This window comes from Delphinus delphis, chromosome 13 (genome assembly GCF_949987515.2).
Source record: "Delphinus delphis chromosome 13, mDelDel1.2, whole genome shotgun sequence".
In the NCBI taxonomy this organism is placed as follows: Eukaryota; Metazoa; Chordata; class Mammalia; order Artiodactyla; family Delphinidae; genus Delphinus; species Delphinus delphis.
In genome coordinates, this window is record NC_082695.1 from 1,272,693 (window position 1) to 1,297,845 (window position 25,153).

The following is a 25,153-nucleotide window of genomic DNA, read 5'->3' on the forward strand; positions in this document are numbered from 1 at the left end:
GGGGCTGGCAACCGCTTTCTGTAAAATGCCAGACAGTAAATATTTCTGGCTCTTCTGTCTCATCTACTCAACTCTGCCATTGGAGTGCAAAAGCCACACAGATAAAACGTGAACAAATGAGCACAGCTGTTCCAATAAAACCTCACAGAAACGTGCCAGCTGGGCCTCGGTCATAGTCTGCTGATCCCTAATCTGAAATGTTAAGGAATGATTATTATACATTTTTCCAGAGGCGGTCGATGGGCCTTGCAAAGGACATCTGGGCGCTATAGATCTCAACTCTTCACTTGTGAGATGGCGGCAGTGCGCATTCCTTCCTTCTGACCAAACACTAGATATTTAAAGCAGACATGACGCATATGGTTCAGGCACAACAATGAAACAGGAACTATTCGGAATCCCAAAGTGGATGAATTATTTTGGATAAAGGAACGAGTGTATACTTCTTAAACCTGCAAGAACATGTCTACCGCACCCTAACTTCTGAGGTATGGTCAGATCCAAAGGTCAACGGCAAAAGGTGTTTAATACCTTAACCACGCTTTAACTCAATACGGTTAAAACTACACCTGGAAAAACTCTTTAGAAGCTCGCAGAACAGAGCTGTGCAACAGTGATTCTTATGTCCATCAAGTAATGAGCAGAAGGAAAGGAGGGGCAACAAGGCAAGTGTCTGTACTGCTCTCCCAGGATCACGCCCCCGGCGAGGGGTCGGGAGAACCCGGGTGCAGCTGCACCGTGCAGGGCAGACAGCATGTTAATATTAAACTGCTATAATTACTTCATACGTGTCAGGAGGTTTGTTACTTAAGGAGGAAACAAGCAAGTCCCACATCACAGGTTCAGTTAGCTCGAAAGTGAAATCCCTCTATGATGGGATTCCTGTTCATTATTCTGAACGTCTGACTAGGTTTCTGAAGTTCTCCTTCTCTTTAACAGAACACCATGAGGAGAGTGATCCACCCTCAATGACCATCATCACTGACGATTCACGACTGACCAGCATGCAGGGCTATAACAAAGGTGCTCTCAGGTCTTACCAAAGTGACTACGGACACCCGCTCCTGAACTGCACATGGGTCTGGATTTTTTAATAGCACTATTTTTTAAAAAAATAAATATTCTGAGTTAATCCAGAAAGGCATAAATTTAAAATCTTTAATTCTATGTAAACATTATTTTGAAATACCATATGGTTAAGTCTATCCCCTAGGGCCTACTGAGCCTAAGCAGGACATACTGTGCTGCTTTCTGTCTGGTAATAACGGACCCCACAGGCGTCCTTCCACTGGGCATCGGCCACTGTTTCAGTCGTGGGGGGATGTGAAGGAGCAGGCTAGCAGGAGGGTGGTTAACGCCTGTCCTGTCAACGGCCCAAGAGCAAGTCACTGCGGATTTCAACACATATACTGTCTATCTAGAAACAAAGAATCCAGCGGGAGTAACTTCCTATTCCCTGAATCCAAAAGAAATAAAGGCAAGGCGCCCAGATCCTAGACAGTAACTAAAGTCTGAATTCACTCTCCATCTCCATGAACAATTCACCTTCTGGTTTTTAGCTTCGTTTTGCCCTAACACCAATGATGTTCTCTTTCTGTCCCAGCGATGCTGTAATTACTCAGTGCCCGTGTCGTGTTTGGGAGACTCTACCGCTGCACGTAGCACCTGCCCAACGTCATCACCCCGGGCAGCCCCCCACCTCGCTGTTTAGAAGGCTCCTCTTCCTCTGTCGGTTCGGACGGGTCATAGTAATCACTGCCGTAAGTGAATCCCACCGCATTATAGCTCCCGTCCTCCGCCAGCGCTTCACTCAACCGCTTGTATTCTTCCTCTTGAAGAAAAATACGAATTATGTTAACAAAAATAGAAATTTACTGAGAAAAATTTTATATATTTCTAAAGTTGTAGCTATCAGTAAAGTATACAGCACACTTTTTCCAACCTCTTTTTGAGGCAAGAATGTTTCTAAAAATTCACACTTCATATCTATCAATATGTACTTTTGCCAGTACATGTTTACCACAGACAGCAGAATACGTGTCTTTTGTGGAAAATTTCTTCCTGCTGAGAAATTTGGGGATTAAGAACTGTATTAAAGATTGTTAAGGCAAAGACAAGAACATCAATTTTAATTTATACGATACTGTTAAAGAAGAACAGTTAAAGAGTTTGGTTTTTGTTTTTTCAAATCCCAGTCTGCCCTCAAAAGCTGGGAAAATTCTTTGTGGCTCTATATATAAACTATCCTGAGGTCCTCTCAGAACGCAAAGACTCCTGTTTTTCCAATCCACTGGGTACTGTCAAGATAATATCAGAAAGAGTGAGTATAAAAAAATGAATGGGAGTAAATTTTTAAATACTTAAAAAATTTTAAAGAGTTTGTTGCTTAAATAAGTTTTTCTTGAGCAGTACCTTGCCTTGCCTCTTCCTCAAGCAAGTCCGTATGCAAGGCTAAATACCTCTCTTCATCACACAGGGCCTCTATTCGTGCCTCCTCTTCAGAGAGCTGGTAATCTCTGTTCCATGTGGAATACTCAGCATCGCACTCAGAAAGGTCATGCAGGTGACCGCGCCCATCATATCTGTAATATGAACGTGCTGGTCAATGGAAAGAAATTAATGTCTGGGTTGGTTTGTGTGGGATGTTTTATACATATACTTACCGATTAAGATAAAGAAATAAAAATAGGAAAACAAACATATAAACTCTTCTCAGATTTATATTTAATTTGGCTAGTCATAGCTCGCCTACTTTTAAGCTCAAGTTATCTTAACAAAGTCTAAGCTCCTCTCTGCAATATGATAAAACTTATAATTAAAGGTAAACAATCCTTTAATAGCTTACAATGGTATCCACTTCAGTGGCAGTTCTTACCGTGTATGGTTTGGTTAACCATTCAATGCCATTTGCAAAAAAAATAAAAAATAAAAAAAATTTTTTTTCTGAAAAGTCAAATATCATAGCTTACATTCACACAAACCGGATACATAAATACCTATCCGTAAGAACCAAACGGTCGAAATTTCCTCGCTTCCTTCTGCTAGTCCCGAACTCTCAGGAGAGATCTTCACCAAAGAAACTTGCGTCCATTGGAGGTAAAATCTTGGCTAGGCTCGCCCCCTAGCCACTTGGCTGAGGAAATAAGTGCTGGGTTATGTGATAGAGAGACACACATACATAGGAACAGTGACATATACGTGCAGTTTAAGGAGGTTCACTCGAAACAGAGCAAAACTATTAGGAGATGCAGGATCATTATTTTCTTCCAGACTTTATGCCCCCAAGATATAACATACATGAAGACGCATCCACGTGTACTTGCATGGACCGATAGATACTTTAGCCAAATTAAGAAGAGCACTTCCTGCCATGCTTTTAACACAGAAGATTCGGTGAAGATGCTGCCAATGTGCACCTCTCAGATAATGAGTGAATTAGTAAATTTCACTTAAAACACTCAGATTTAGGGTTGCAAAAACAAAGGTAGAAAGACAAACAAAAGTCTGCTTAATTTTTTAATGCTGACTTTTGTAATGAGAACCAGAAAATACTACAGGTAAAAAAAGACATTTACAAGAAAAAAAGGCCAAAAATTTCAGGGTAGCCAAGTTATTGCATTTTATTAAATTTCAAAATTATGTTTACGATGCTGTAAACCTCCTTAACTTACAAATGTAGATCATTATTTTAAAATATTACACATGTACATGTGTGGTGTTTGCTCCCCACTGGTTTTGGAAGACCTAACTCCCCTCGTATACAGAATGATATGGAAAACTGTATAAAAAGCTCAGATTTTCTCGCTTATCAAACTTTAATAATAAATACCGCAAGTAACACTTTGGAAAAGGAAGCTGCCTGACAGCTCAGGCAGCATGATTCAATAGGAACCATGGTTTAAAGGCACAGCATGCTTGAGCAGAGCATGGGGGCCCTCAGGTCCAGACCTGAGCTGGCCACCCTCCGTCCATGAGTCCTTCTTGTCTAGATCTAACTCCAAATGGAAACGTCGGGGATGGAAAAAGCCGTCTGGTCATTAACGTGTCCATTCTGGCCAGCTCAGAGGTCATCCCTACAGTCATGTTCCAGGGCTCTGCAGAATCCAGTTTTAATTGGCTCAAACGATGGGCTTCCTTCACTCGGAGACTATTCCACAGTCTAATGGTTGGTCACGGTTACTTTTCAGTCCGGGCCCCAGAAGCAGAGTTGCCAAATTGGCAAAAACCAAACCGACAAACAAAAATCCCAAGGAGAAGGAAAGAGGGACTGAAAACATGGGAGGGGAAGAGAGCAAACAACCTACATCACGTAAGGGCATCCTTTTCAAATCAAACATCTTTAGAAATCCAATCCCGGGAGCCCTCTGCCCAAAGTGGCTGAACACCCTCCAGGGTGATTACCTAAAGCACCTTTGATTTGAAAAGAACACACCTGTATCCCAGCCCCACCCTTCAGTTGTAAGAGACAGTGAAACCAGCCCTAAGAACGCTACGTCTAAGAGCAAGGCCAGTGTCTGCACGAAGTCAACTGGCCTCCAATTGATTGGCAACTTCACCCTCGGCCTGAATCTGTCAAACTCCTGGGATTAACACAGGATGGGGGAGGAGTCGGGGGGAGTCAAATGTCAAGCCGGCAAAATATGCGCGCTCCACAGAGAGCGCTGCGGGCACGACAGTTTCAAAGCCAACTCAGGGGACCCAAGAGGTATCTAATTGCGGCATCAAGCTTGCGGCGTTTCGGGCTGCCCTCCCACCCACACCGAGCTATGGGAGCGCGGAGGGCTCCAGAGCGCCAGTCAGGAGAGGCCCAGGGCCCAGGCAGCTTCCACTGCCCGGAGTGGCAACTGCAACCCAGCGACAAGAGTGAGAGGTCGCGAGGTGGCTGCGGGGGCAGAGACGATCCCTCCGGCGACAGACGCGACACGCAGCTCCAGCCAGGGCCTTAGGGCCGGTTTCACCGTCCCCCTCCCCCCGAAAACCAGGGGGATGTGGGGACAGGGGAGTGGGTGTCCCCCCGGATCCCTGATGGCTCCAGAAAACCCCTCTCCAGTCCTGGCCATCAAGTCAACATCAGACGAAATCAAGCGGGCGAGGGAAGGGGAGGACCGGCGGGTGGGGGGAGGAACCGACCTGTCGATGAGGATCTTGTGGTCCCCCATCCAGGGGATGAGGTGCTGTCCCTGCTCCTGGGCCAAGGCCCGCTCGTCGTCTCGGAACAGCTTGCAGGCATAGCCGAAGACCAGCAGCTCCACTCGGTTCCCCCCACCGCCGGCACCGCCCGGCCCGGCCTCCTCCTTCGCGCCGCTTTTCCTCTCGGTTTTGGCGCGGCCTCCGGTCGCGCCGTACATGACAGCGTCCCCGGCGTCCAGGCTGGTTCTCTTCTGCGCCGCGACGATGTCCCCGATGTCTCCGCCTGGCCTACCCCCTCAGTCAAACGCGCCGCATCCCGGCCCCAACCTCTACACCGCCGCCATAGCGGGCAACAAAATGGAGGAAGCGCAACTTCCGGCGAGGGGCGGCCCTACTTCCGGCTAGCAGGTTCTGCAGATTCGCTACTCCCGGGGCAGTTTGAGCCGCTAGAAAAGATTTGGCTTTAGCCTTTCGCATTCGGAGGCGCCGCCACGTTCGGGGCTGCAGTTATCAGAGAGGAGTGTGGTTTTCGATTTTATTTTTCTCCGGCGGCCGTCCAGGGCAGTGGCGAAAGCGCAGCTTTGGATCGCGCGCTGCCCACACCCTGGCCCTTCCCGGCTCTGGGCGGAAGGAGGGCGGGTGCTTCGTGGGCCGAGTGCGCGGCTCGGTGTGGGCGGATATATCTCTTCTGGGCGAGGTTTCCTGTTGGCTGCCGCCTGGACCGGGGGTCCGTGGGGTCGGGTGCTTTGGAGCCGGGGGTCGTGGGGTCGGGTGACCTGGGGCCAGGACTCTGAGGCCCGGGGGGTGGCTGACAGGCTGTGCCCTGGGATGGGTCGCATGGCTTTCTGGTGCCCTGGTTTGTTTTCGGTCCTGGGGGTCACGACCCTCGTCTCGCGTACCACGGAAGGTTTCCTTAGCGGGTGTCAAAGAGCTTAGTAAACGGGAAGCCCTTCGCGGTGACGGACTTGGGGGTCCTGGGACCCATGTGGGAGAAAAGGGGTTGGGGCGCTGGTGGCAACCCCGTTTGCGGAGACCTGTCACTTGGATGCGGGGTGACTTTGCTTTGTTTTGTTTTGTTTCTTATTCTATTTAGTTTATTGGTACAACCCCTTTTTAAAACCGTCGCTATCTAGTGAAGGTCAACATACTTACCAGTACCCAGCATTTCCACTTGTCTTACCTGATACCCCAAGACCTGCGGGAGACTTGGACTCAAGTGTTTATAGCAACTTTTTGTTTCTTTTTTTTTTAACATCTTTATTGGAGTATAATTGCTTTACAATGGTGTGCTAGTTTCTGCTGTATAACAAAGTGAATCAGCTACACGTATACATATATCTCCATATCCCCTCCCTCTTGCGTCTCCCTCCCTCCCTCCCTATCCCACCCCTCCAGGTGGTCACAAAGCACCGAGCTAATCTCCCTGTGCTATGCGGCTGCTTCCCACTAGTATAGCATCATTATTGAATGACCCCAAACTGGAAACAGCCCAAGTGTCCATCAACAACAGAACGCTTAAATAAATTGTAGTATAGTAATATACACAGTGGAATATACAATGAAACCGAATGAGCTGCAGTTACAAGCAAGAGCCTGGATGAATCAGAAACAATTTTGAAAGGAAGCAAGACGGAAAAGTACAAATAGTACTTTTGTGATTTCAATCCTAAAACTCAAACAGGCAAAACTAAGCTATAGTGTTTAGGTGGTAAAAGATTAAAGCAAAGGGAACTTCCCTGGTGGCACAGTGGTTAAGAATTCACCTGCCAGTGCAGGGGACACGGGTTCGAGCCCTGGTCCGGGAGGATCCCACGTGCCGCGGAGCAGCTAAGTCCGTGCATACAACCACTGAGCCTGCGCTCTAGAGCCTGCGAGCCACAACTACTGAAGCCTGCACGCCTAGAGCCCGTGCTCCGCAACAAGAGAAGCCACCGCAATGAGAAGCCCGTGCACTGCAACAAAGGGTAGCCCGCGCTTGCTGCAACTAGAGAAAGCCCACGTGCAGCAGTGAAGACCCAACACAGCCAAAAAATAAAATTTAAAAATAAATAAATAAAATTGAAGGTGCTTTTAAAAAGAAAAGATTAAAGCAAAGTAAAGCAATGTTAAAAGAGATGATTACGTGAGGGATGTGGGGGAAGCAGAGCGTTATGATCAGGAAAGGCTGATGGGATGCTGCAAACATTCTATTTGTTGAGCTGAGTGATAGTTACAAGAGTGTTGACAACTCTGTGGAGTGCATTTTTTAAAATAATTTTATTTATTATATTTGGCTGCGTTGGGTCTTTGTTGCTGTGCGCAGGCTTTCTCTAGTTATGGCAACCAGGGGCTACTCTTCATTGCAGTGCGTGGGCTTCTCATTGTGGTGGCTTCTCTTGTTGTGGAGCACGGGCTCCAGGCATGCAGGCTCAGTAGTTGTGGCACACTGGCTTAGTTGCTCTGCGGCATGTGGGATTTTCCCGGACCAGGGCTCGAACCAGTGTCCCCTGCGTTGGCAGGCAGATTCTTAACCACTGCGCCACGAGGGGAGTCCTGTCAAGTGCATTTTTGTTTAATGTTTTTAAAAAGAATAAAGGGCATCTCGGGTGTAAGCTGTTATCATTTTTTGATATTTTTGTTTCAGCCACACACACATATGGTCATAAGATGTAGTTCTTATTGTGGACCACAGTAAAGGAGTTTGCTTATATTATCTGGAAGATTCCTTCCTATTCTGTAATTTGAAATGGCCGATAACTTCCATTAACATTCTTCCCACACAGGAATGCCTGCTTTTTAACACAACTGGAATCTTAAAGTGTGGGTGGGTTTTGGGCAGTCGTGATGGGTAGGATGGCCAGCCCTGTCCATTGCTGTGGACGTTAGCTCAGTCCACTCAAACTGGAGCTCTTTGATCTCCAGTTACTTCATCTGTCCAATGAGGCTAAGAACTTTGCCAGGTCCCTGCCATGAATGCTAACTGGCCACGTGAATGGTAACTAGTCAGAGCCAAGTTGGGTGAGGCCATAGAGGAAATGCCTCTCCTAAGATCACCCCAGACTGGCAGGCACAGGCTGTGAAGGGGTGATACATTTTTGGAAGTAAATAGTCATAGAAAATGGGTCTATATGGTCTAGATTTCTAGGTCCATCTTCGTGCAATTTTGTCCTTTTCAACCAAATGTGATTTAACTTTTATACATTTGCAAGAGTTTGTGTGAATGATGCAGTAAATCAGGAATATAAGTCCAATGTCAGGTCATGGGTCCCAGCTTGCATTCAGGTTTATGAAAGAGCATATCAGTCAACCCATCTCACCTGAGCACTTACCATGCGTCAGGCACTTGAGTGCGCCTCACAGGACTGTGAACTCCTGGGTGATAGGAAACGTGTTTGTATCCCCAGTTGGACAAAAATTAATGACAATGCCTTGTCTATCGTTTGGAAATTTCATTCAGTGGCCGATAACATCGCGGCCCCTAGGTGAGATGCATTGTCTCCTTGAATAAAGATTCTTTGCTAACAAGGCAAGAATGGGTATTGGGTGGGCAAATAAGCAATGTCTGTTACATTTTACATTACCCCTACTCATAAAAGGCAGGGGGAAGACATGTAAACACATAAATACGGTAAAGGGGCATGCAATTTCTATGAATCTGAACATGCTTAATTTAAAAATAATAGCTTATATTATCGAGCATTTTTCAATTAGGGTTCTCTTAGGAAAACAAAGGTGGTTCTACAGAGGGAAGTTAGTACCCTGGACCGGTAACAAAGGCGTAGGAAGAGCTGAAGACAGGAGTAGGTGGGGCAACCCTGAGACAAACGAGAGCTGGCGCCCCAACCATCCTGGATGCTGGCTGAGCACGGGGAAGGTGGCCCCGTCAGACCTGGGGTTGTGAAGGAGGTGCTGTGCAGAGCCCTGGAATCAGGAAGAAGATACAGATAGAACAGGAGATGCCTTTCAAAACAGAGAAGCGGGGCTTCCCTGGTGGCGCAGTGGCTAAGAGTCCGCCTGCAGATGCAGGGGACACGGGTTCGTGCCCCGGTCCGGGAAGATCCCACACGCCGCGAAGCGGCTGGGCCCGTGAGCCATGGCCGCTGAGCCTGCGTGTCCGGAGCCTGTGTTCTGCAATGGGAGAGGCCACAACAGTGAAAGGCCCGCTTACGGCAAAAAACAAACAAACAAACAACAGAGAAGCAGAGAGATACACAGGCTTCTCCCCTCACACCCTCCAACACCCGAACTGTCAGCATTTGCTGGACGGAGGTGACGCCAGTGGGCAAGGGAGACTGGAGGCTCCGCCTGCAGGCCAAGCCCCTCGTGACACTGGGCAGAAGGACCATAGTGGACATGAGGGCAGATAGGTGCCCTCCTGAGCACGTGTATTATCCAATTGGTCCTCACGAGGCCTGGCTAAAAACAAGACGACCGTCCCCAAATGGAGTTGATTATGCTGAGCCCCACATCACCAAACTAAGACCTAATTTAATAACGGCTTTTGCTCTCCAGAAATGAGATTTTAAACCTGTGAACCAGGAATCACTAGATCAGCACCAGTTAGGTCACCTGCCTCTTAGACGCCTGTCACCTGCTACAGGAAAGTAACCTTGCAATGACCAGCCCATGTTCGGTCTAGTATGACTTCCTCGTTCCTCTTCCCTTCTGTCTATAAAAGTCTTTCATTTTGTACAGCTTCTTGGTGCTTCTTTCTATCTGTTAGATTGGATGCCGCCTGATTCATGAACCACTGCAGAAAGCCAGTAAGATCTTTTTTTTTTTTTTTTTTTTTTTTTGCGGTACGCGGGCCGCAAAAGGGTCACAAGGATCCTTGTAAGACGGAGGTGGGAGTTTGGGGAGCCGGCCTTGAATACAGAAGCAGATTGGAGGGACGCAGGCGCCTCCAGAAGCTGAAAGAAGTGAGAAACAGACCCTCCCCTGGAGCCTCCACATGGAACCAGCCCTGCCGACACCTTGATTTTAGCTCCTTTGAGACTCCTGACCTCCAGAGTGAAAGAAAATAATGTGTTGTTTCAAGCCACTGAACTTGTGGCATTTGCTACAGCAGCGGCAGGAAGTTAATACATATGGTAACTCTGTATTTAACTTTTGGGGAGCTGCCACGCTGTTTTCCAGATGGCTGCAGCATTTTCCATTCCCACCAGTACTTGGCATGGTCCATCCCTTTGATCTTAGCCATTCTAGGGGGTGCGTACCTCACTGAGGCTTTAGTTTGCTTTTCCCTAACGATGAGTGTCTTTTCACGTGCTTATTAGCCATTCAGATATATTCTCTGGTGAAGTGTCTATTAAAATCTTTTGCCCATTTAAAAATCATGGTCTTGGGATTTCCCTGGTGGTGCAGTGGTTAAGAATACTCCTGCCAGTGCAGGGGACATGGGTTCGAGCCCTGGTCCGGGAGGATCCCATATGCCACGGAGCAACTAAGCCAGTGCACCACAACTACTGAGCCTGCGCTCTAGAGCCCGTGAGCCACAACTGCTGAGCCCACGTGCCACAACTACTGAAGCCCGTGTGCCTAGAGCCCATGCTCCGCAACAAGAGAAGCCACCGCAGTGAGAAGCCTGTGCACCGCAGTGAAGAGTAGCCCTCACTCACCACAACTAGAGAAAGCCCATGCACAGCAACGAAGATCCAACACAGCCAAAAATAAATAAATTTATTTATTTAAAAAAAATCATGGTCTTTTCCATATATCATGATACGCTGATTTGTTTCCTCCTTAAAGGTAGCTGTTCCCTGACTTTTATCATGGTAGATCAGTTTTGCCTATTTTTATGTTTTAGGTGAATGGGATGACGTTGCATGTGCTCTTATGTATTCAGTGTCTCACTCGTCATGTTTGCAAGTCCTCCATATCATGGTGTATGATTTCTAGATTTTTCATTCTTAGTGCTGAATAATTTCCCATTGTGAAAAGCCACCAGTAATCTATCCATTCGACTGTTTATGGCATATGAGCAGGTTCAGTTTGGGTCAGTGCTGCTATGACCATGCTTGTGTGTGCCTTTTAGGACGCAGGGTTACACGCTTTTGCGCTGAAATCGACAGGTATATACCTAGGGGTGGAATCGATGTGTTACAGCGCTCAGCTTGAGAAGATGCCACCAAGCTTTCCCGCTGGGGGTGTACAGATCCAGACCAGGTTGCTTTTGTCATTGGACATTTTCACTGTGAGGACCACACCCAGGTGACACTGTTGTTGATCAGTGTGGCCCGCACTGTCATCTTGGAGCTGTGGAAGCACAGGTGAGTGTACAGATTGGAAACCAGGACTGGGCTGGGGAGAGACCAAGGTTGGTGTAGAGATGGGTTAGTAAAGGTCTATTCAGTGCCTACTCTGAGCCCAGCACCCCTGCAGGAAGCATCCAGCCCCTCATGTTGGGGGATTTAACTTAGGGGCATGTATGATCTAAGTGTGTGCGGGTATACTGGTGATCTGTGAAACAGGTGCGAGAGCATTTAGTATTTTCTGCTGTTGCCAAGTTACATCCTTTGCCATCTGTCAAATGAGCCCAGAAAGAACAGAAATGGTGGCATCAAACTGCCGTCACCCGGGGGCATCCGAGAACGACCCTGTCCTCCACCCAAGGCGCTCCTCCAAATCAGCGGCAGAAACAAAGTTGGAAAGCATCTCCTTTCCACTGAGACCAACTCTTGGTGGATTTCCTTCCACAAGGAGCAGGTGGTCTATGGAGTGGCTGACTTACCCTGTATTAAATCTCCCTTTTCTAAGCCTCGAAATCCTTACATCCCTCTAAAACAACCTGGCTCGTTACGAGTCTCCAAATAGTCTTTTCCTCTACATCGGGAACATGGAAGGGCCCAGGCATGTAACACCGATGAGGACGCCCCAGCGGGGAAGCGGACCCCAGCCCAGGGGAAAGGGACACTGGCCACGCCCTGCTCGGACCTCAGCCCAGGGCCACCGAGGTGCAGGTGAAAGTCTGGGTTTTTATGTGAACGTCTTTTCCCCTTTTTAAAGTGGGAAGAAGCAGGCCCCAATAAACATCTTTCAATCTCTGCTTTCCATGCTTCTATTCATTTACTTATTTTTTGGCCTCGGCCCGCGGCATGTGGGATCTTAACTCCCCAACCAGGGATGGAACCCGCGCCCCCTGCATTGGAAGCGCGGCGTCTTAACCACTGGACCGCCAGGGAAGTCCCTACATGATTTTACATGTGATTTGAACCAGCAAAATCATACTTTAACGAAGGGGCTCCGGTAGGGGGGACCTTGCGGAGCTCAGCACTTCTCAGACCCCTGGAAAAGCCCGAGCGTCTGCCCTATAAACAGTCCCTCGGGCATGCCCCACAGGGATCCACTTCCTCAGGAACTGGGACTGCTCCAGCTACGGCGGCCGCCTCCCCAGGGGCTCCGGGAAGTGAGATGTCCTCCCGCCGTGCTCGCTGGGTGATGCATCCCCTGGGGTGTGTCCACATTTGAATGCACGGCTCTCTCTAAATTTAGCTCTCCGATCCCACTGAGACTCACCGTGGGCACCATCCTTCCTCTGCTCACCTGCCAGAGCTGTGTCATTTTGTCATTAGGAGAACCCAGTAGGGAGGCACGCATGCAGAGAAGGCCACGGGCCACCACAGGCACGGACAGCCTCTACAATCTGGGCCCAGTCCACAGAGAGCTGGCCTCTGCCTCCTGCTTCCCAGAGCCTGGGGTCGGTGGGAACCGCCTGCCTCCTGCCTACGAGGCTGGCAGCCAGGCGTGCGGCAGGGCATCCGACCTGGCCGACCTGGAGGTGGGAAAGAGCAGCGGGGTGGCTGACCCCAGCAGGTTGGGTTTAGGAGGCCCAGAGGCGCGACTTCAGTGCTGGGACTGGTGCTCGGGAATCTACTGGGCTGGGCAGGCTGATTAGCCTACAGACGGCGGCTGGTGAGTGAGCAGCGTGGAAATGATGATGGGCTGATTGCTGTTTCCTGTGCGGGGGTGGGGTGGGGAACGGGTTTGTTCCCAGAGAGTTAAATCTCAGGGATCACATTCACTGTCGAAGTGCTGGATAAACCTGTCTGGGCTCTCAGAGCCCTGCCCATGGCCCCGGGAGTCAGGGTTGTCTGAGTGAGTGGGCCGGGGGAGGGCGGGTTCACAGGGACAAAACCCACCTGAGCTCTCCCTGGGCAACGCCCCCAAATGCCCCAGCTCCACTCAGCTTCTAGGTCTGAATTCCCCGTGTAAATAAATGAAAATTGGTGGATTTAGGGGACCTGAAGATTTGCAGAATTTGGGATATGTGGACATAGGTGGGTTTTGGACTAGAAAGGTCTCCCTGCCGCCTGCGGTCTGCATTCTGTCTGGAATGGGTCACGTTTGGTCCACAGAGGGTTTTCTTAAAAATCTGAAGCAATATTTATGTATTTGGAAACTTCTCTTGAAGAACTGGAATGTCTGCAACTCTGGGCCGCGATTCCGGGATTCTGGCATGTACATGCTGTCCTGGGGCTGGGGAGTGGCTGTCCCTGTGGACTCAGTGTGTCCCTCCCCTGCCCCTCCCCGACTCAGCCTTGCCAGGCGTTAACCACTCAGTCACCAGGTCCTGAGGAGGCTGGCAGAGGGCCGGGCGCTTGCGGGGCTTGGGGCAGTGCCTGTTCACCACGGTTAGAGACGTGTTCCCATATTTCAACACTAACAATTGTTAGGGCCCGTGAACTCAAAGCCACACGGTGGGGAGGTGGTGTCCTGACTGTCCCAGGCCTCTCCAGCTGCTCTGGCCTCTCCCTGAGTGAGTCTAACACTGATCTCGGAGGGGCAGCAGTGAGTGGTGGCGTAAAGTGAGATCTTAATTCCCTGCCCGGGAGTTGAACCTGGGGAGCCTGGATGAAAACCAGGAATCCCAGCCAGCACACCCCCTGGCTCTTGCCCCCCAGTGAAAAACGCATTTCTCACCGAGGCAAAACTGTAAAAACAGGTGCAAAGTTTATTGTTAGGGACACAGCACAACAACAAGTGGGAGAGCACACCGAGAAACAGCTTGTTTAGTTAAGACAGAAGCAGGGCAGAGATGCACACCTGGAGAGCAAGGGTGTGGTCGTCCCCCCTAACGAGGAGGACCCCAGTAAAGAGGCAGTTAAGTCACTTATATAGGGCAGGTCTTCCGGGTCTCTGTTCACCTCTGGCCAATTATCTGGTTTCCTTCTCCACACCTGCCCTGCCCTAGGACCCTCCCTAACACGCGTGGGCAGCTTCTTTCCAAGATGGATCCCAGCCCAGAGGCCTATGGGACGGCCTTAGCATCACCTATTATGGGGTGGTGCCCCCTCCTTTTTGACCCCCAAGGAGCCTTTCTGCGCATGTGCAGTGTCTCCCTTGCCCCAAGGATGGGAGATGTATGGCCTCTTGATCTTTTAACAGGATTTAGTCCCACTCTGTTCCTGCCACAAAAATGTCCAATGTCCGATTATTTACCCTATTTCTCTTACTGGTTTTTATATCGAGGTGCAGATCTCGAAATATAGACAGGAGTCCGGTCATAAATATGTATTCCTGGAGCCCGTTTGTCTCTTGCTTCAGGAAATGTAAACAGGGGGCTGGTAAGGAATGTCCACCCTGGAGCCCATCTTCTTCTCCCCCCAGGAAGTGTGAACAGGAGGCCGGTTGTAAACGTCTAGCCTGGAGCCCATCTCCTGCCTCAGTCCCATCACGTGGACCCACGGACGTGCCCGTTGGGATCAGTGCTTCCTGTCCCTGGAGCAGACACGTGGTGCTTCTCCTCCTCTCTCTCCCCCATCCTCTGGCTCTGGTTCCACGTCTCTTTGCAGAGGAAGGAAAGAGGAAAACCCCAAATCACCGCCCTGCCCAGACCCTACCTCACAGGACTGGGGAGTAGGGTCCCGGCAGGGCCGCCCTGCACCCCCAGAAGACACTCCTAATGCCATTTCCTCTCTGTCTGTGTCTCTCTTTCTTTCTCTGTCTCTCTATCTGTCTCTGTCTCCCTGTCTCTGTCTCTCTTTGTCTCCCTGTCTCTGTCTCTCTATCTCTCTGTCTCTATCTGTCTTTGTCTCTCTCTCCATCTCTCTGTCTCCCTGTCTCTCTGCCTCTGTCTCTCTCTCTGTCTCTGTCTGTCTCTGTCTCTCTTTGTCTCCCTGTCTCTGTCTCTCTATCTCTCTGTCTCTATCTGTCTTTGTCTCTCTCTCCATCTCTCTGTCTCCCTGTCTCTCTGCCTCTGTCTCTCTCTCTGTCTCTGTCTGTCTCTGTCTCTCTTTGTCTCCCTGTCTCTGTCTCTCTATCTCTCTGTCTCTATCTGTCTTTGTCTCTCTCTGTCTCTCTCTCCATCTCTCTGCCTCCCTGTCTCTGTCTCTCCTGTAGATTCAGTCACTGAGCTGACAGGGTCAAAGGTGATCATTAAAAGCCCATCATCTCAAAAGAGCCACTTCTGCACCCAAACGGGGGCTTGAAGTTGCACAAGGTCAGTGCATTAAGTCCGCAATCAAAGTGGCCGGAGCTCCCAGACCCCCGCGGCTGCCTCCGCGGTGAAGATGGTCCTGACTCTCCCATCGCAGGTCCCCTCGAGGGGCCATTTCCGTTCAGACGGGCAAAGCCCTGCCTGGAAGGTTGTCGTAGGGGTTACTCTAAGTGTGTTTTCACCCACTGAGATCCGCGCTATCGCTCCGAGGTGACCGCTGCCACTAGTGTGGATGGAGGCGGGCGCTCTGCCGGGATTTCCCCATAACGTGTAATTGTGAAAACCTTGAGAGATTTCGGCTGGGACACCCACCCCCGCGGCGGAGGCGCTGGGTGGCCCAGGAGGAGAGACCCTCTTTGCGCAGCCCCAGGCCGGCCCCTGGGGACAGAGCTGGCTCCCGAGCCTGGGGACTGGGGTCTTCACAGGGACGGCGTCCGTCTGCAGGGCCCCCGCAGGGCTGTGAGCTCCCTCGGCTGGGACGGCTCCCTCAGGCCGCGTCTCCCCTCGCACAGCTCTCTGTCCAGACGCCAGCACCCCTCCCTGTGCTGGGCGTGACCGGGGGGGCCCAGGCACTGGGCTCAGAGGGAGAGCCCAGCTCAGTCCATCCGACCCCCCTCGTCGGGGGCAGGAACTTCCTCACGGTCCCCACCAGCATCCCGGCTGCTGCCCAGGCCCCATCCTCCGTTCTGGGATCGCAGGCTCGCAGGCCCACGGGGCATGTCTGGTCCACGTGGGGTGACTTGTGGGGTTAGGCAAACCCTCAGGATGCAGACGGGCATCACTCAGCTGGCGACCAGTGGGGGAATCCGTGCCTGCTGTGGACGGACAGGCCCAGGGGCTGTGGGCAAAAGGGAGAGGGCTCTGCACCTCACCCTGGGCAATGCTCAGGGTCACCTGGATGAGACAGGACAGTCGCTGGCCCCGACCCCAGCCCCTGGGGCCCCTTGTGGGTGGTTTCAGTCAGGGGACTCCACTGACCTCAGACTCTTTGACAATTCAGCCAGGGCTCTGCTAGCACTTTCTGTGCCTCTGTGCAGACTCGAAAAAGTTACCTGCTCCAGGGGGCACCTGGATGCCTGCGGAGTGGACCACAGGCTCCTCCTCAGCCCCTTCCTGCCCTTCTGGGACCTCTGAGCAGTGTGCAACCTGCACCACCAGGCGGGGCAGCCCTGTCTCAGGCCTTGGGAAATGGGCTTGAAGCAGCTTCAAGGTTAAAATGTATTTACCCAGCAGCTCCTTCTAGAAATTCATCCCAGGGAAGTATTCAGGGATGCGTGTGAAGATTTATGCTCATAGCAATGCTATTTATAATGGTGGAAAAATTGGAGACAATCAAAAGGTTTAAAAACAGGGATCCACTAAATAAATTATTGTGCAGTATTCTCACAGCTCTTGAAGCAGCCATTAAAAATAGTGCTGGGCTTCCCTGGTGGCGCAGCGGTTGAGAGTCCGCCTGCCGATGCAGGGGACGCGGGTTCGTGCCCCGGTCTGGGAGGATCCCACATGCCGCGGAGCGGCTGGGCCCGTGAGCCATGGCCGCTGAGCCTGCGCGTCCGGAGCCTGTGCTACGCAACGGGAGAGGCCACAGCAGTGAGAGGCCCGCGTACCACAAAAAAAAAACACACACAAAAAACAAAAAAAACCATGAGGCAAGATGTCCCGTCCCACTCATCACCAGGCCTTGAATGCAGAGGTCTGTGACGTTTCTGCCCTCCCGATCCAGGCTAATGTGCTTCGGAGTGCGGACACCAGCCCGGGGACGCCAGCCCCGACGCCTCCCCTGGAAACTCCCCAGGAGGTGGGCACATCAGCCTCGTCAACAAAGTGGCCCAGCGCCTGCCCGCTGGCGTCCATTCCTGATTCCCCTCAACCAAGCACAATGGGAGCCGCTGTCTCGGTGCCACTGCAGGAAGCAGGGTCTGCGATGCTAATGCGCCTTCCAGGACACCAGGCCCAGTGGGGCCCTTGGTACGGGGTTGGGGGACGGCCTGTGTCCCCTGCTTGCCTGCGGGACATTCATGCCTTCTGTAGAGGACTCCTGCTGAGGACAAGCTGGGAAAGGAGGTTTTCTAAAGGGGAGCTCGTTTCCTGCCTTCTAACCAGGGGCCCAGGACAGGAGGGGGAAAGTCCACTTCACCAAGAACATGAGGTATTAGTAATAATGATATTAGTAACAGTAGGCACAGGGCCTGCTCCAAGCCCTGCCATTGCCCCATCACCTTTCCTCCTCTCCCTGGAAATAAGGCACCATCTTCACCACCATCATCACCATAACCGTCATCATCCCTATTGCGCAGCTGCGGAAGCCCAGCCACAGGAAGCTCAGTGATCGGCACATGATAAAGAGATTAAATTTCTCCAAAGCTCACAAGACCCCCTTTTCCCTTGGGGCCTCCTGGGCCCAGATAAGAAGCTGACCCAAGCAGACCGGGCCTCATTCAGCCAGTGGATGGGAAAAATGGGAGGGGAGGGCTCCCCTGCGTCCCCTCAGGGCGTGACCCACCAGCCGCTCCCATCACCCCCTGCATCCCCTCAGGGCAGGACCCGCCAGCCGCTCCCATCACCTCTGCTCACGGTGCATTGGGCAGAACTCGAATCCACTGGTGAGATGATCCCTGATTCTGCGAAGGCGGCCGGGAAATGCAGTGTGTGCCCTGGGGATGCTCGGGGTTCTGATGCACCGGAGGGGCCGATGCGGAGGGAGGAGCCTGGGAATCTGCATTTATAACGAGCTCCAATGATGCTGCTGCTGCAGGTCCAGGGACCCCAGTCTGAGTAGCAAAGCTTTAGGGGCTCAAACACCCCTGCGTCTTTCCCCGTGGGAGGCACCTGCTCAAGGACACTAGAGGTCCCCACTCAGCCCTGTAACCCATCATCCCCCGGGGTCCTCTCCGCTGTGCCTCCTGATGGACCCGTGAGGCCAGACCCCCGCGGTCTCCTCCGCTAATTAGTGCAGCATTTCCTGCGGTGGATTCTCCCCCAGAACGCGTCCCCGGGATACCTGGCGCCTGTGTTTGTTTTCCAGCATTGATCCGATGCATGTAATGAAAGCACAGAACTGGCTTAGCAGAGGGCTAATTTCTCCTGTGGACATCAGACATACTCAGTGCATCGCCAATACTGCTCATTAAAATTTCACCTGTGTGCACAGAGGGAAACCTAAAAATACTCACCAGTCTCTCGCTGCCTCAAACTTCAGAGGGGAAGGCGTGTGCGGCCCTGGACCGGCGTGAGGAGACCCTGAGACTCCAGACAAGGGGAGAGGACCCCTGCGGCCTCCTGGGCGGGGAGCTTGTCTTTAATGTGCAGAAGATGTGGGAGGGAAGGGGCCACGGTGCACCGGGCTGCAGCGCCCAGTGGGCAGGACACACGCTCATCAGGGACCCTGAGCCGCATCTCCAAGGCCTCCAGCCCGTGTCCCTCGCTCATACCTGAGGTCCAGCGTCAGCTAATGCCCGTGAAAGATGAGAGAGTCCCACAAACCTAACTCCACAGGAATCAGCGTGGCGCAAACACTGACAAGTCAGGGTGCTGCCCACTAAGGTTCACCGTCCGCCCTGCGGTGACTGCCTTGTAGGACTTACAGACCCCTTGACCCAGCCTCACTGCATCACAGTTGGGGGGGGGCAGCCTCACACCCCTCCTCCCAACCACACTCTTCTACGCACCGTTTTACGGCAAAGGGGTCAGCCCGGAACCCCCTCCCCCAGGCTTCCAAAGTCCAAGAACTGAAGCACCAGATTCCTCTGCATTGAACCAAGTCTCCATTGCAGGACGTTTCATTTTTTCCTCCGAGCTCTCACGCCTTCAGGGAACATCGTGGTGGGTGTTCTCTTTCTCGCCTCCTTTGCACACGGGTGGGTGTTTCTCCAGGTAGATCTGGGAAGCGGAGAAGCCAGGGCCTGTGCGGTCTTTGCGCCAATAGATGTGCCCAGATCCCTCTCCGCAGAAGGCCCTTCAAAGTACGTTCTCACCAACAGCACGTAGGAATCCTGTTTCTGCACGTCTCTGCTGATACCCGCTCTTGTCCGTCGTGCTCGTGTTTGCCAATCAAACAGGTGAGAGAGGATGTCTTGTTTTAACGAGTTTTCCCCTCATTCCTACCGAATCGAGCATTTCCACGCTTACTGGCATTTGTAATTTCTCCCCCATGAATCGTGTGTTTATATCCTTTGCCTGAATTTCCACCGTTGTTTATCTTTTTCGTATTATTATACGGAGATGATGGCATATTGTATCTGTGAATCCCTTGCTATGTATGGTGTGAATGTTTTCTCCAAGTCTGTGGGTAATTCTTAACTGTATCGTGAGTCGTATAGGGATTTTAAATTTTGAGGTAGTCAAGCTTATGTGTTCTTTAGTTTAGCCTTTTGCATTTTCTGTGTCTTGTTTGAGGTCTTTTGTCTCTCCAGGTTCCATTGTCTTATATTTTTGTCCAATGTTTTTACAGTTCTGTTTTACACTGATGTCTGAAATTACTTCGGGAAATGATGTGAGGTTGAAGATTAATTCTGTTTTTCTTCCACAGCAGCAGAGAAGTGTCTCCGCACCATTTAGTGCCATCAATCCCTGTGGATGCGAAACGCGTCCTTTCCTGTGTATTAATTCCACATACGCTAAAGTCTCTGTTTCTGGACTTTTCATTACGTTCGATTGATCTATTTGCTCGCGTCAGCTGCCCTCCCCGTTTTATACCCATCTGTTTTGTGCCCAACATGCGGAGAGAATCACCACCCCCTCTCCCTCCTTTTCTTCCTTTCTTATCTTTTCTGGTCTTGCCCTTTCTCTTCAAGATGAATTTTAGATTCCGTTTGTCAATATCTCTAAAAATCTATGTTGAGCTTTTGATTGTTGTCTCACTGAACGTGTAGAGTAAAATGGAAGAAAGTCAGCCACGCACTCCTGAGGCTTCCTGTTTAGGACGGTAGCAAACCTCTGCTCCCTCTGCCAGGGCGTCGCAATGTCTTGCAAGCATGTCCTACTGTCATCTTTGTACGGATCTCACACGTTAATCAGGCTCACTCACGTATGTTAAAGTCCTGCTGCCGTTGTAAATGGAAAATTACTTTTCTATTGAATCTTCTAAGCAGTTACTGCTGATAATTAGGACCATTTTGATTTTTTATTAAAAGTTTTTCTTTTGATTTGAATTTGTCCTTTTGATTTGTGATGTTGGTTTTGGGGTTTCTACTTAGACAATTATAAGTAGAATATACTTATATTCTACTAAACATGTAATTTCCACCTTCTCAATTGACTACCTTTCCTAGCCATGGTAGCTGGTCTAAGGCTGGACTGTTGACACCCACTGGACCAAATAATCAGGGAGGGAAGGATCTCGTCTATTATATATCGAGTCTCTGTAGTAGTCAGTGTGTGGGGGTCTGTGGGGAAAGTCAGTGTGAGGTAAAGGAGATCAAAGTTTGCACACAGACAGAAACAGAAGATGGAGAGAGAGAGACGTGGCTATTTGAAAGTAAAACTGAGCGTTGACTAACACAATTGCCTTATTTTCTTGAGATTTCTTATTATTTCTCATTTATTTTTATTGAAGTACAATTGACTTATAATATTATACTAGTTTCAGGTGTACAACATAGTGATCTGATACTTATATACACTACAAAGTGTTCACCTTTTAAATTCTATTTATAATCTGTCACCATACAAGTTATTACATTATTATCGACTTTACTCCTATGCGCTACATCACATCCCTGTGACTCATTTATTGATATTTTATGACTGGAAGTTTATACCTCTTAATCTCCCTCACCTATTTCACTCATCCCCCCGTCACCCTCCCCTCTGGCAACCTCAAGTTTGTTCTCTGTGTCTGTGTGTCTGTTTCTGTTTTGTTGCATTTGTTCTTTTTTTAGTTTGTTTTTTAGATTCCCCATATAGTCAAAATCATATGATTCTTTCTCTGTCCGACTTAAGCCACTTAGCATAACACCCTACAGGTCCATCCATAGTGTTGCAGATGGCAAGATTTCATTCCTTTTTTATGGCCAAGTAATATTCTACTGTACATATGTACCACATCTTCTTTATCCATTCATCAGTTGATGGACACTTTTGTTGCTTCCATATATCGGCTATTGTAAATAGTGTTGCTATTAACATTGGGGTGTATGTATCTTTTGACCTAGAGTTTTTGTTTCTTTGGAAAAAAATACCCAGAAGTGGAATTGGTGGATCATATAGCAGTTCTACTTTTAATTTTTTGAGGAACCTCCATCCTGTTTTCCATAGTGGCAGCACCAATTTACATCCCCACCAACAGGGCATGAGGGTTCCCTTTTCTCCAAGTCCTTGCCAACATTGTTACTTGTTGTCGTTTTGATGATGGCCATTCTGACAAGCCTGAAGGTGATAGTAGCTCATTGTGCTTTTGATTTGTATTTGCCTGGTGTGGAGCATCTTTTCATGGGTCTGTTGGCCATATATATATGTCTTATTTGGAAAAATATTTATTCAGGTCCTTTGCCCAATTTTTTTTTTTTTTTTTTTTGCGGTACGCGGGCCTCTCACTGTTGTGGCCTCTCCCGCTACTGGCTCCGGACGCGCAGGCTCAGCGGCCATGGCTCACGGGCCCAGCCGCTCCACGGCACGTGGGATCCTCCCGGAACAGGGCCCGAACCCGCGTCCCCTGCATCGGCAGGCGGACTCTCAACCACTGTGCCACCAGGGAAGCCCCTTGGCCCATTTTTAAATTGGTTTTTTTTGATGCTGAGTTGTACAAGTTCTTTGTATATTTTGGATATTAACCCCTTATTTGATGTATTATTTGCAAATATCTTCTCCTATTCAGTTGTCTGTCTTTTCGTCTTGTTGATAGTTTCCTTCACTGTGCAAAAGCTTTTTAGTTTGATGTAGTCTCATTTATTTTGCTTCTATTTCTCTTGCCTGAGGAGACATATCCAAAAAAAAAATTACTGCTAAGGCCAATGTCAAAGGGCATACTGCGTGTTTACTTCTAGGAGTTTTATGGTTTCAGGTAATATATTTAAATCTTCAATCCATTTAGAGCTTTCTTTCTCTTTTGCATATGGTATAAGAAAGTAGCTCAGTTTCATTCTTTTGAATGCAGCTGTCCAGTTTTCCCAGTACCATCTATTGAAGAGGATGTCTTTTCCCTACTGTATATTCTTGCCTCCTTTGTCATAGATTAATTGACCATATGTGCCTGGGGGGATTTCTATTCTGTTCCATTCATCTATGTGTCTGCTTTTGTGCCAGTACTATACTGTTCTGATTACTGTACCTTTGTAGTATACTTTGAAATCAGGGAACGTGATACCTCCAGCTTTGTTCTTCTTTCTCGAGATTGTTTTGGCTATTCAGGGTCTTTTGTGTTTCCATTCAAATTTTTGAATTATTTGTTGTGGTTCTGTGAAATGCTATTGGTATTTTGATAATGATTGTGTTGAATCTGCAGGTTGCCTTCAGTAGCATAGTCATTTTAACAGTATTAATTCTTCCAATCCACGATCAGGGTATTTTTTCCCATTTGTTTGTGTTGTCTTCATTCTTTTTCATCAATGTCTTATAGTTTTCTGAGTATCGGTCTTTTACCTCTTTGGTTAGATTTATTCCTAGGTATTTTATTCTTTTTGATGCAATTGTAAATGAGGTTGTTTTCTTAATTTCTCTTTCTGATAGTTCGTTATTACTGTATAGAAACACAACAGATTTCTGTATATTGATTTTGTATCCTACAACTTCACTGAGTTCATTTATTAGTTCTAGTAGATTTTTTTTGTGGCATCTTTAGGATTTTCTCTAAATAGTATCATCATCTGAAAACAGTGACAGTTTCACTTCTTTCTTTCAAATTGGATTCCTTTTATTTCTTTTTCTTTTCTTATTTCCGTGGCTAGGGCTTCCAATACTATGGTGAATAAAAGTGGCAAAGGTGGGCATCCTTGTCTTGTTCCTGATCTTAGAGGAAATGTTTTCAGCTTTTCACCCTTGAGGATGATGTTGGTTGTAGGTTTGTCATATGTGACCTTTATTATGTTGAGGTATGTTCCCCCACGCCCACTTTGTTAGGAGTTTTGTCATAAATGGATGTTGACTTTTGTCAGAAGTTTTCTTCCTGCATCTATTGAGATAATCATATGAGTTTACTTTTCAGTCTATTAATGTGCTGTATCACATCGATTGATTTGTGGATATTGAACAACCCTTGCATCCCTAGGATAAATCCAGCTTGATCGTGGTGTATGAGCCTTTTACTATATTGTTGAATTTGGTTTGCTAATATTTTGTTGAGGATTTTTGCATCTATGTTCATCAGTGATATTGGTCTCTAATTTTCCTTTTTTGTGATATCTTTGTCTGATTTTGGTATCAGGGTGATGCTGCCCTGGTAGAATGAGTTCAGAAGCATTCCTTCCTCTTATACTTTTTTGGAATAGTTTGAGAAGGATGCCTGTGACCTCTTCTTTAAGTGTTTGGTAGAATTCACCCATGAAGCCATGTGGTCCTAGGTTTTTGTTTGTTGGGAGTTTTTTTTTTTTTTTCAAACTGATTCAATTTCATTCCTGAGAATTGGTCTGTTCGTATTTTCTATGTTTTCCTGATTCAGTCTTGGGAGATCATACAGTTCTAGGAATTTATCCATTTCTTCTAGGTTGTCCATTTTATTGGCATGTAGTTGTTCATAGTACTCTGTTATGATCCTTTGTACTTCTGTGGTGTCAGTTGTACCTTCTCCTCTCTCATTTCCCCTATTTTCCCCCCTCTCTTTTTCTTGATGAGTCTGGCTAAAGGTTTATAATTTCCTTGAGATTTATACTGCTCATGGATGATCCTATTCCAAAGCTCCAGTACACTCTGGGAACAAAAGTAAATCTTAGATTAAACTTAACAGAGATATTGGATCATGATAGGAAACCATGCCCCACGTGAAGGTCTCCTGCTAACACTCTTCAATCACAAACTCTGCTCCAATAGGGGGATGATAGTGAGCTCTCAGAAAGCTGGTTTCTGACCAAACCATTTATTTCCTAAATGTACCAGCTAGTTGGTGGCAGTTCTACAATACATGTTATTTCATCTTTAATATTCTTTTTTTTTTTGGCGGTGCCACACAGCATGTGGGATCTTAGTTTCCCTACCGGGGATCGAACCCATGCCCCCTGCAGTGGAAGCACAGAGTCTTAACCACTGGACCACCAGGGAAGTCCCTCATCTTTAATATTATTATATTGAATGTTGACTCCTTATAGATCTAGAACTCTTCAGATTTAAAACCTCTCCTTCTATCTCTTTATAAGCACCCAGATGCCCAGCACAGTGGGCACAGTGAATGTTGACTCCTTATAGATGTAGAACTCTTCAGATTTAAAACCACTCCTTCTATCTCTTTATAAGCACCCAGATGCCCAGCACAGTGCGTGATCAGAAGGGGTTTGGTAAACATTTGCTGAGTCGATTGATAACCCCTTAGCATTATTTCTACTGACATCTGTCTTACAGTCTGCAGACATCTGAATGGATTTAGAGACGTATGTGTCTCAGAATCTGTATTTCTGAGGATATTCAAGATAAAGCCACCATCTCCCCAGGCTTCAGCCCAGAAGCATCTTTTCAGACAGAAAA

The 25,153-nt window shown here is 48.6% G+C and overlaps 1 protein-coding gene across 3 annotated transcripts in view; it reads right to left on the reverse strand.

The window, feature by feature from the left end:
* SFSWAP (splicing factor SWAP) overlaps positions 1 to 5,511 on the reverse strand; it is an 82,438-nt gene extending 76,927 nt beyond the window's left edge. Inside the window, exons 1-3 of one of the 3 annotated variants that reach the window (XM_060027849.1) lie at positions 5,131 to 5,511; positions 2,413 to 2,582; positions 1,700 to 1,831 (exon numbers count right to left, since the gene is read on the reverse strand). In XM_060027849.1, the coding sequence (XP_059883832.1) occupies positions 1,700 to 1,831; positions 2,413 to 2,582; positions 5,131 to 5,348 (520 nt within the window). In that variant the 5' untranslated portion in view covers positions 5,349 to 5,511. The remainder of the gene's footprint in view (positions 1 to 1,699; positions 1,832 to 2,412; positions 2,583 to 5,130) is intronic. The other 2 variants (XM_060027848.1, XM_060027850.1) reach the window with 2 other exon arrangements.
* Positions 5,512 to 25,153: the final 19,642 nt, after the last annotated feature.